Source organism: Ambystoma mexicanum, chromosome 7p (genome assembly GCF_040938575.1).
Source record: "Ambystoma mexicanum isolate Mex_15411 chromosome 7p, UKY_AmexF1_1, whole genome shotgun sequence".
NCBI classification, from domain to species: Eukaryota; Metazoa; Chordata; class Amphibia; order Caudata; family Ambystomatidae; genus Ambystoma; species Ambystoma mexicanum.
The window spans coordinates 8,648,724-8,661,251 of record NC_090939.1 but is presented as its reverse complement, the minus strand read 5'-3'; the positions used below and the strand labels follow the sequence as shown (position 1 = coordinate 8,661,251).

At 49.0% G+C, this 12,528-nt stretch overlaps 1 protein-coding gene across 1 annotated transcript in view; it reads right to left on the bottom strand.

Moving 5' to 3' along the window:
* SLC37A1 (solute carrier family 37 member 1) overlaps positions 1 to 12,528 on the bottom strand; it is a 314,109-nt gene that overhangs the window by 82,204 nt on the left and 219,377 nt on the right. The window contains exons 7-8 of the mRNA XM_069635652.1: positions 7,735 to 7,811; positions 6,282 to 6,448 (exon numbers count right to left, since the gene is read on the bottom strand). Of these exons, the coding sequence (XP_069491753.1) occupies positions 6,282 to 6,448; positions 7,735 to 7,811 (244 nt within the window). The remainder of the gene's footprint in view (positions 1 to 6,281; positions 6,449 to 7,734; positions 7,812 to 12,528) is intronic.

Below are 12,528 nucleotides of genomic sequence, written 5' to 3'. Positions count from 1 at the left end.
GGCTACCCTCAGCCAGGGCATAGGAATTCGTGCCATCCATCATGCTCTGGTTCAGATACAGAGGCTACCCTCAGCCAGGGCATAGGAATTAGTGCCATCCATCATGCTCTGGTTCAGATACAGAGGCTACCCTCAGCCAGGGCATAGGAGTGGGTGCCATACATGACACTCTGTTTCAGATAGAGGCTACCCTCAGCCAGGGCATAGGAATTAGTGCCATCCATCATGCTCTGGTTCAGATACAGAGGCTACCCTCAGCCAGGGCATAGGAATTAGTGCCATCTATGGCACTCTGTTTCAGATACAGAGGCTACCCTCAGCCAGGGCATAGGAGTGGGTGCCATCCATGTCACTCTGTTTCAGATACAGAGGCTACCCTCAGCCAGGGCATAGGAATTAGTGCCATCCAGGACACTTTGGTTTCTGGTGTAGGGTTTTCTAAAACCTAACGAGGTTCAAATCCATCCCAGAGAGGGGAGGGAGTGTTAAGTATATTCCATCATGTAATCTCCGCTCATCAAATCTTTTACTCCTCTGCGCCCGTCGGGTATTGAGGAGTACTATTGGTGGTCAAGCTTTTTCAATGGCAGCTGCAGTTCTTTGGAACTCCCTTTGTCCCTCTCTGAGGGCTATCTCTGACCAACTGTCCTTCAGAAAAAGACTTAAGACCTTTTTATTTCCTTGGAGTATTGGAGCGGCATCGATGCTTCTCAGTTTGTGGGGTCCTTCGTGTAGATCGTTGTATTTCGCCAAGATACCCCTTTATTAAATGCACATAACATAATATAACAGAGAGACAGAGGTCTAGATTAATTTCTGATTCCAATATCCATAGCAGGTTAACGTAGACTTTGGGAGGTTAGATTCCTTGCACCCATGCATTTATTTTATGCATTGGTGCGTTATAAGCCCCCAATGAGCAGATTGCTTCAGGGGGCTGTAAGGGTGCAGAAGTAGACGCGGGACACAGAGGTGGTATTATTCTGCTCATAAACTTGTATTCAAGGGAAATAAAATGGAAACACTATCTGTGCCTGTAACTAAGAAGGCTTTCCCTGCCTCAAACAAAACTAAGGATGGAGTCAGAATGTCCTTCAAAATAAAAATAGTCCACTATCCTATTTCTCAAAACTATTTCCAGGCCTCACACCTAAAAAAGACCTTTACTACTAGCTGCACCCTGCTTCCAAAAGAAGGTCCCTTCCTTCTGAATGGGCCTTGGCATTTTGTGACTAAAGGGAAGACCCTCTTCTTCTCTTGGCCGTCATTAGGGCTCCCAGGGTAGCTTCACACAGTTAGAAGGGGAGGTCTCCCTTCCCTAGGTCCTTTAAGGCAACTCTTTATCATGAAGAAGGGGGGGTATATTTCCCGTCCCCCAATCCTTTCTGAGCCTCTCTTTTTGTAGTCCGAACGACATCTGTGGTTTGGCAGAGAATATCTTTCTCCTCCCTGGGCTTCTCTTGTCTCTTGTAAAAAGGGTATCTCTCTGCCCCTGGTCTTCTTTTCCACTTGTGGGGGTCCCAGACCACTTTCTCAGGCTTATAGTGTCTCTCACTCAGGGCCAGTTCACCATCCTGGCAGGCGCTGTTTAGCACATTCTGTAATACTTTCAGCATTCGGGCACCAGACCCCTCTTTCAAAGTTATAGTGTCTCTCAGTTAGGCCCGGTTCACTATCCTGCCAGGTGCGGTTTTGCAAATTCTGTAATACTTTCTGCATTTGGGTACCAGACCCCTCTTTCAAGGTTACAGTGTCTCTCAGTTAGGCCCGGTTCAATAACCTGCAAGGCACGGTTTTGCACAGACAAATCTTCAATTCTCTCAGCATTTGGATTCCAGATCCCCCTCTCAGGTTCATTATGTCTCTCAATCAGACTCGGTTCACTCACCTGTTAGGCACTGTTTGACATATGCCTTTCTCTGGATTCCTTCCATGTACTGGTACGAGGAAGATGACGACTCTTGCACTCAGATGATCTCGCTGTTGCCCTGACTTGGTTTTATTTCACCCCTCAGGGTCTCATTAGGGATTTCACACTGCCCCACACTTTCCCATTCATTATCACAGTTTGCTTTATAGCTTCTTCCAACCCCAAGGCCTTGCTCCTTACACCTGCTCCAGTTCCCACCTTCACTGGGCTTCTCTCGTCGGCTCTCGCCTTCTCCGGGCCTCTCGAGGCTTCTCCGAGCTTCTCTTACCTGTCAAAGTCGTGCCGTTGACCCACAGCCCTGTGTCCCTCACATGTACAGCAGTACCTTCTCCTGCTCGCCGCTGTATACCTGCTTCTCCCGCTGTGGTTCGCGGGTGCCAGCAGCGTGCTCTGCTGGGATGCGTGGATTGGCTGCTTGGCTTCTTCCGGTCTCCTTTGGTCCCTGTTCTCTGAATGGCAGTTCTCTCCAGGGAGGATCAGACAGAAAGAAAGGTCCTTCCTCTCTTTATCTTTCGCCGGCTCATGTGAGAGCTGGTATGCTTGCTTTGGTTCCGCGAGGGGCTCTTCATTCCTCCCTTCTTCTTCCTCGTGTCAGTAATTGCAAAGCCATCATTTTCCTTACTCTTTCTCGTTACAGTAGGGGTTTCCTCATACTCATAAACAGGCCTACACTGCATAAAGTATCTACGAGAAGAAAGAAGGGGCACAGAGGATGGGAATGCTGTGGCTTTCACAATGTGTGCGGGTGTGGTTCTGGTGCTCCTCCCGCTGAGTACAACCCCGAGGGGGACCATCAGGTAGCAGCCTCACCTCTTTGGCACCATGGGAAGGCTCCCCCTCCCAGGGAGAAGTGACAATATCGAGGGGTTGGTTACGGGGCCGGGACACTGGAAATAGATTTACTAATAGCCAAGCTGGCCTCACTGTTAAAGTGCTGTATGCTTTGGCAGACCTGGGTTTGTCTGACTGTGTCATTAAGGTCACACTCACCACATGCTTAACACTACGGTTTGGAAAAGCTCTTGTCCTCGGGGCCCTGGGGAAATGGGGAGTTTGGGAGGAGAGCAGTCTTGGTAGCCCAAAAGGAAATTTGGCAAATGTGTAGCAGTAGTGTAAAAAATGGACTAACTTCAGAAATGACTGAGATGAGACGAGTCACCTCACAGACAGAAATGACTGAGATGAGACGGTCATCTCACAGACAGAAAGGACTGAGATGAGACGAGTCACCTCACAGACAGAAAGCACTGAGATGAGACGAGTCATCTCACAGACAGAAAGCACTGAGATGAGACGAGTCACCTCATAGACAGAAATGACTGAGATGAGACGAGTCACCTCACAGACAGAAATGACTGAGATGAGACGGTCATCTCACAGACAGAAAGGACTGAGATGAGACGAGTCACCTCACAGACAGAAATGACTGAGATGAGACGAGTCACCTCACAGACAGAAATGACTGAGATGAGACGAGTCACCTCACAGACAGAAATGACTGAGATGAGACGAGTCACCTCACAGACAGAAAGGACTGAGATGAGACGAGTCACCTCACAGACAGAAATGACTGAGATGAGACGGTCATCTCACAGACAGAAAGGACTGAGATGAGACGAGTCACCTCACAGACAGAAAGCACTGAGATGAGACGAGTCACCTCACAGACAGAAAGCACTGAGATGAGACGAGTCACCTCATAGACAGAAATGACTGAGATGAGACGAGTCACCTCACAGACAGAAATGACTGAGATGAGACGGTCATCTCACAGACAGAAAGGACTGAGATGAGACGAGTCACCTCACAGACAGAAAGGACTGAGATGAGACGGTCATCTCACAGACAGAAAGGACTGAGATGAGACGTGTCACCTCACAGACAGAAAGCACTGAGATGAGACGAGTCACCTCACAGACAGAAAGCACTGAGATGAGACGAGTCACCTCATAGACAGAAATGACTGAGATGAGACGAGTCACCTCACAGACAGAAATGACTGAGATGAGACGGTCATCTCACAGACAGAAAGGACTGAGATGAGACGAGTCACCTCACAGACAGAAATGACTGAGATGAGACGAGTCACCTCACAGACAGAAAGGACTGAAAATGACTGAGATGAGACGAGTCACCTCACAGACAGAAATGACTGAGATGAGACGAGTCACCTCACAGACAGAAATGACTGAGATGAGACGAGTCACCTCACAGACAGAAAGGACTGAGATGAGACGAGTCACCTCACAGACAGAAATGACTGAGATGAGACGGTCATCTCACAGACAGAAAGGACTGAGATGAGACGAGTCACCTCACAGACAGAAAGCACTGAGATGAGACGAGTCACCTCATAGACAGAAATGACTGAGATGAGACGAGTCACCTCACAGACAGAAATGACTGAGATGAGACGGTCATCTCACAGACAGAAAGGACTGAGATGAGACGAGTCACCTCACAGACAGAAATGACTGAGATGAGACGAGTCACCTCACAGACAGAAATGACTGAGATGAGATGAGTCACCTCACAGACAGAAATGACTGAGATGAGACGAGTCACCTCATAGACAGAAATGACCGAGATGAGACGAGTCATCTCACACAGAGAAATGACTGAGATGAGACGAGCCATCTCACAGACAGAAATGACTGAGATGAGACGAGTCACCTCACAGACAGAAATGACTGAGATGAGACGAGTCATCTCGCAGACAGAAATGACTGAGACGAGTCACCTCACAGACAGAAATGACTGAGATGAGACAAGTCATCTCACAGACAGAAATGACTGAGACGAGTCACCTCATAGACAGAAATGACTGAGATGAGACGAGTCACCTCACAGACAGAAATGACTGAGATGAGACGCGTCACCTCACAGACAGAAATGACTCAGATGAGACGAGTCACCTCACAGACAGAAATGACTGAGACGAGTCACCTCATAGACAGAAATGACTGAGATGAGACGAGTCACCTCACAGACAGAAATGACTGAGATGAGACGAGTCACCTCACAGACAGAAATGACTGAGACAAGTCACCTCATAGACAGAAATGACTGAGATGAGACGAGTCACCTCACAGACAGAAATGACTGAGATGAGACGCGTCACCTCACAGACAGAAATGACTGAGATGAGACGAGTCACCTCACAGACAGAAATGACTGAGACGAGTCACCTCATAGACAGAAATGACTGAGATGAGACGAGTCACCTCACAGACAGAAATGACTGAGATGAGACGAGTCACCTCACAGACAGAAATGACTGAGATGAGACAAGTCATCTCACACAGAGAAATGACTGAGATGAGACAAGTCACCTAACAGACAGAAAGGACTGAGATGAGACGAGTCACCTAACAGACAGAAAGGACTGACATGAGACGAGTCATCTCACAGACAAAAATGACTGAGACGAGTCACCTCACAGACAGAAATGACTGGGATGAGACGCGTCATCTCAATGGACTGGGACTAAATGCCTCTCACGTCTCATTATTTCTGAGTTTATTGACTTTGCTAAGTTACTCCTCCTTTGTTTTACTGAAAGTGCCATGCAGGCAGCAAAGTGGGGGCGTGGTGTGTAGGCAACGGGGAGACTTCCTAGACCCAGCCAGTACAGTAAATGTAGCGGGAGGCTTTTATACACATTGTAGAGTGGCCCCTCAGGTCCTGTGCTCTTGGCCACAGACGTTACCAAACACAAGGGGACAACAAAAATGAGTGCCCAAGGGTGATGGGCCACACAACACTTTATCCATCACACACAGGTCACCACATCTGCTGACAAAGAGCAATGGCCAGGCTCAAACTGGCACACAGAGCAGTTCCAGAAGGGCCAGCCCAACAGACTAGTTTGGCAGATTTGTGTGTGCACCAGTTTCAGGAGTTACTCAAAACGCAGCTTCTAGTTTTGACCACTATTATTGGCCAAACGTACTTCAGAATGCACCATTTGCAATATATCTGAGCAGAATTCTCCCCCTCAGGTAGTGCTCGGTTTGTCACGACAGGACATTGCCTTTGTGAGCGTGAGTCTATCCTATGATCCAGTGGGATCCAGAAACAGGTCACCACATGCGCGTGCCGCCACACACACGGGTGACGCGCAGTCCATGTACATGAGTAGCATTGCTATGGGCAAGTTACCTTTCTCTTGCAATGCGGGGGCATTAAACACTGCTTGCTTGTCGCATGAACCCCTCAGACCTGCCGGCAACTAACATAATTATTACCCCAATACACAAACACACCACATATTACTGTGTAGATAGAAACACAGCCCAAGACTGCAGGCTGTAGAGGAGTACCCGACAGCCCTGAGCAAGAAGACACTTACGTTCAATGAGGAAGAGGAAGCAGACGACGCCCATCACTGTGATGATGACCCCAGGAACGACGAAGGAGAGGCCCCAACAGGAGGACACCCAGTGCCCCGCAATCAGGGAGCCCAGGATGTTCCCCACAGAGGTGTGCGAGTTCCAGATTCCCATGATGAGCCCCCGCCTGCACAGTGGAAATACAAGGAACAGCACTCAAACGGGAGGCTTGTGGGAGCAGAGGGCAGCAATGCAACAGACTCGGGAATAGACATGAGGATCACATTGAAACTGGAGGCTTGTAGGAAGCAGAGAGCAGCAATGCAACAGACTCGGGAACACTCATGAGGATCACATTGAAACTGGAGGCTTGTGGGGAGCAGAGAGCAGCAATGCAGCAGAATTGGGAAAAGACATGAGGATCACATTGAAACTGGAGGCTTGTGGGAAGCAGAGATCAGCAATGCAACAGACTCGGGAACACACATGAGGAACACATTGAAACTGAAGGCTTGTGGGGAGCAGAGAGCATCAATGCAACAGACTCGGGAACACACATGAGGACCACATTGAAACTGGAGGGTTGTGGGGAGCAGAGAGCAGCAATGCAGCAGACTCGGGAACACACATGAGGATCACATTGAAACTGGAGGCTTGTGGGGAGCAGAGAGCATCAATGAAACAGACTCGGGAACACACATGAGGATCACATTGAAACTGGAGGCTTGTGAGGAGCAGAGAGCAGCAATGCAACAGACTCGGGAACACACATGAGGATCACATTGAAACTGGAGGCGTGTGGGGAGCAGAGAGCAGCAATGCATCACACTAGGGAACACACATGAGGATCACATTGAAACTGGAGGGTTGTGGGGAGCAGAGAGCAGCAATGCAACAGACTCGGGAACACACATGAGGACCACATTGAAACTGGAGGGTTGTGGGGAGCAGAGAGCAGCAATGCAGCAGACTCGGGAACACACGAGGAACACATTGAAACTGGAGGCTTGTGGGGAGCAGAGAGCAGCAATGCAGCAGACTCGGGAACACACATGAGGAACGCATTGAAACTGAAGGCTTGTGGGGAGCAGAGAGCATCAATGAAACAGACTCGGGAACACACATGAGGATCACATTGAAACTGGAGGCTTGTGGGGAGCAGAGAGCATCAATGAAACAGACTCGGGAACACACATGAGGATCACATTGAAACTGGAGGCTTGTGAGGAGCAGAGAGCAGCAATGCAACAGACTCGGGAACACACATGAGGATCACATTGAAACTGGAGGCGTGTGGGGAGCAGAGAGCAGCAATGCATCACACTAGGGAACACACATGAGGATCACATTGAAACTGGAGGGTTGTGGGGAGCAGAGAGCAGCAATGCAACAGACTGGCACAGGTATGGGTGTTGTTTACCTGCCCGGGCATGCAGGCCTAACAAAGATGAGCGACCTGCAAATCACCCTTACCTTCCTTTTCCAAACCAGTTTCCAATGCAGGTAATGACACTTGGCCACCCAGTGGTCTGTACCAGCCCATTCAGAACCTGAAACAAAAGGAACAGCTCAGAGCAGAGGAAACAGGCAGAATAGAAAGGCAGAGGTGCATGTCACCCAAAGCTAAAATGGTGGGCGGCAGCGACACAACATGATACAATGGCCAAACATGTTCAGTTCTGAGGTGCAGAACAGTGCACAAGGTGCCAAGCGAGGCAGAGCATGTCTTTCCCTTGAAACCGCCTGATGGAGACCATGGTTCTTCCATACCATCTTGCTGCTTTCCTCCCATAGAGTTCTACATAGAAAGGAAATCCTTTCTTTTGCTCTGTTTGGAATCCTGACCTGGCATTTTGGAGGTCAGTAAAGCCTTCTCTTTTCCTTCCCATTGCTGTTTACTCATTCTTCTGGGGAAACCAATCAGTCCCTAAGACTATGGGCCTCATTACACGGAAGGCAGTAACCATGGCGCTATTAGCGCCATGGTTGCCGCCAGTAATTTACCGATTCTGCCACGGTGGATGGCGGAATAACCGCCCCATTCCAAGGTTGGCGGGGCGGTAATTCCCCATTCACCATTGGCCCTTCCCCATTCCCATTTGTCCCCATAGGGCTCAATGAGAATGGGGAAGGCGGTAATTGTGGTACTGCAAATTGCGGTACCGTAATTACCTCCAAGGTCCCTTTGCGGGTCCCAAAACCAGCCGTTAAGGTAGGGACCCGCGAAGGGACCTCGTAGTAAGGCGGTAAGGGATTACCAGTACCCGTACCCTTACCGGTACCAGTAATCCCTTACCGCCATCCGTGTAATGAGGCCCTATCAGTACTAGGAGACTATCAGTACTGGGAGATGGGAGACTATCAGTACTGGGAGACCGTCAGCACTGGGAGACCATCAGCACTGGGAGACTATCAGTACTGGGAGACTATCAGTACTGGGAGACCATCAGCACTGGGAGACTATGAGTACTGGGAGACTATCAGTACTGGGAGACCATCAGCACTGGGAGATTATCAGCACTGGGAGACTATCAGTACTGGAAGACTATCAGTACTAGGAGACTATCAGTACTGGGAGATGGGAGACTATCAGCACTGCAAGACTATCAGTACTGGGAGACCATCAGCACTGGGAGACCATCAGCACTGGGAGACTATCAGCACTGGGAGACTATCAGTACTGGAAGACCATCAGTACTGGGAGACCATCAGCACTGGGAGACCATCAGCACTGGGAGACCATCTGCACTGGGAGACTATCAGTACTGGAAGACTATCAGTACTAGGAGACTATCAGTACTAGGAGACTATCAGTACTGGGAGATGGGAGACTATCAGCACTGGGAGACTATCAGTACTAGGAGACCATCAGCACTGGGAGACCATCAGCACTGGGAGACTATCAGCACTGGGAGACCATCAGCACTGGGAGACCATCAGCACTGGGAGACTATCAGCACTGGGAGACTATCAGTACTGTGAGACTATCAGCACTGGGAGACTATCAGTACTGGGAGACTATCAGTACTAGGAGGCTATCAGTACTGGGAGATGGGAGACTATCAGCACTACAAGACTATCAGTACTAGGAGACCATAAGCACTGGGAGACCATCAGCACTGGGAGACCATCAGCACTGGGAGACTATCAGCACTGGGAGACCATCAGCACTGGGAGACCATCAGCACTGGGAGACTATCAGCACTGGGAGACTATCAGTACTGGGAGACTATCAGCACTGGGAGACTATCAGTACTGGAAGACTATCAGTACTAGGAGACTATCAGTACTAGGAGACTATCAGTACTGGGAGATGGGAGACTATCAGCACTGCAAGACTATCAGTACTAGGAGACCATCAGCACTGGGAGACCATTAGCACTGGGAGACTATCAGCACTGGGAGACCATCAGCACTGGGAGTCTATCAGCACTGGGAGACTATCAGCACTGGGAGACCATCAGCACTGGGAGACTATCAGCACTGGGAGACCATCAGCACTGGGAGACTATCAGCACTGGGAGACTATCTTTCTCTTTGTGAATTTCTTGTATTGTTACAATTGCACGCATCAAATTAAAGTGAAGTGCGGTTAAGATACGTTGCAGCCTTATAGTTTTTTCTGCAATGACTTGTTGGTCACTTTTACAATGTGCCCAAGATGATGCTGGAGGCAGCAGTTATTTTTCCACCGTTTTTTGTAAAGTTTGACTTGTGCACTTTTGCATTTACCGCAAATGGCTACTAAGGGTGGCTAGAACCCTAGGATGGCCGTGCCACAAGGTTTGCACTTGTCCCTTGGCCATATTATTCTTTGGCCTTCTTCCGGCCTTCTTTGGTCAGGAAAAAACATATATGGAATGCCTTTTCCTGGGGAAAGCTGCCTGGCTTCGCGAGCAAAGCGGTGGTTTGTGTGTGAGCTTGGATGTGGTGGCTGGGACTGTCTGGTCCCAGTACACATCCATGCGACTGAATGGCTATTGCTTGAGAGATGTTGTGGCCAGTTACAATGAATGATTGGATAGCTACTTCCAGGTTGAATGGTGCAGATCCTTACAATTAGTGGGCTTTAGCAAGTGCCCAGCCCCAATCGTGGACAAAAGGAAGGCTCCACAGCCGTATGACAGATCATCGTTGGAGCCAAGTCCTCTATGAAAAAGAGCAGCCAGTTGATGACCCGACAACGACCCTTGCAGTTGATCAGTACCAACTCCGATGAAGTCCCAGTGAAGCCCTGCTCCTCTGCCTGATCTCAAGAAGACCCTTGGTGGTGCTTCAAATCCTGAACAGGCAAGAACCACCAGTTTCAACCCCAGTTTGAGGATCTGTGACGCCTGAGTCTTTGGAAGTGTCCCTAGACCAACCAGTGGACTGACCAGCTCTCCCCTGGGCTTCCTTGCGGCACACATTGCCATCCCGAGTGCATACTTGGAGGATCTTCAACTTGTCTCTCTCCATTAATCTATCTCACTCACCTCCTTTTCAGTTCCGCCAAAGTGTCAAAGGGCACCAGTATAGATTACAATACCATACCATGCACTTGCTGATTAGTACATTTCTATTTCTTTTTTAAATTTACAACTTCCCATTTTTCTGGCATCACATAAGGAACTGAATTACTTTTATCAATATCCTCTTCACTCTTCTAAAGAGAATTATTGCGCCCAAATCGTCTACCAGCGCACACAGTAATGGTACCATGCCCACAATATGTGTGTGCAATGAATGCCAGGGAATTGTCACTGCTCCCATGCGAGGAGCCCCCTTCCCATGTGACCAGGGAGGTGCGGCTGCTACCCGATAGTCCTCCTGGGGATGGTACTCAGCAGGTGGATCTCATGAGGAGGGAAGCACTCCATGGGACCAGTGACAATAGCCTTAAGAGAACACGGTATTCTTCCCCTTCATTTCTGTCCCCTCTCACCCTACCCAGTCCCTTGTGGTCCCCCACACCTCTATGTACCTCTGTAGAGAAGAGGAATTCATTCACACCAATAATACTGGGACGAGGAAGAGTGAGGCTTACGGTGGTGGTGTGCATACAATCATTGGGACGAAGAAGATCAACCAGAAAGGCATAAGCCCACCACGGAACCAACATACCCAGTACAGTTTACTAGAAGCAGCCCAGGACATAAAAAGCAAAGAAGGACTATGTACCTTGTCAAGCCAGTCCGGGAGGAGCAAGGAACAAGACGCTGGTTCCTTGGCGAGAGACTCATGGAGAAGAGGACAAAATGCTCTTAGGCACAAGTGTCTCGACTAGGTCCGTGGAGCAGCACCTTGTCCGGTGATGGGGAGAGAGGAATCCCGACCAGCGAAGAAGCTGCACACTCGAGGATGTGAGAGAGAGACTACTGCTGTGGAGGTGCCGAAAGCAGGTCGCTGAAAGTGGAAGCAACAGTGAAGCCCTACTCTACTCCCAGGAAAGACCGGAGACCGCAGCAACATTTCCCAAAAGGTAGGGAAAGAGTTGACCGGCTGGTGGGACACAGAGGGGGCCAAAAAGAGTAAAGAGACACTTACCAATATCACAGGAGACAGAAAGGCATACCAAAAGTACTATAAAAGCTGGAAATATTCTATGTGGAACAGTACCTGGCAGGAGAGTACACCAGGTCCGTTCAGCTGGTCACTAAGTGAGGTAGGGAGAGAGGTCCCGCAGAAATAGCGTACCAGGTTCTGGGACCCATTTGAAGTCGGGCGAAGCACACAAAAGCAGCACACAGGGATTCAGGGGCTCACACAAGCCTGAAGAAGCACGCAGTGTTGGTGCTGTGAAGGCATCACGAAGCAAGACACAGACAACAGATTCAAAGTTCAAAATTAAATGGCTTATTTAATCAAATATCAGGATGCTCGAAGGCCTAACTTGCCCTTTGCTAAGGTGGGATTTCCCTACCTAAAGAAACTAAGGAAAGTCTGAGTCTGAGAGTTCAACATAAAAGTCTGTCTGTGTCCAAAACCTATGCTTTCCCTCACAACTAAAGCTAAACCGTGTGTAGGGATGTCAATAACAAAAGAAATGGTGCTTAACAGAAAGTTCTGAGCTTCTTCCAGCTTTTAGCTTTGTTTTCAACTCCCCTTCCCAAAGCTCAAGAAAGTTCAGCAAAAAGTCTCAATATTACCTTTCCCAAGTTCAAGGCAACACCGTTCACACAATCCTCAGTGTTCCCTTCCCCAAGTTCAAGGCAACACAGTTCCAAAAGAAAAGGATTTTGAGGCTCCGTCCTCAAGAAAATATTTGTAGTTCATCAAGTCTCAGGG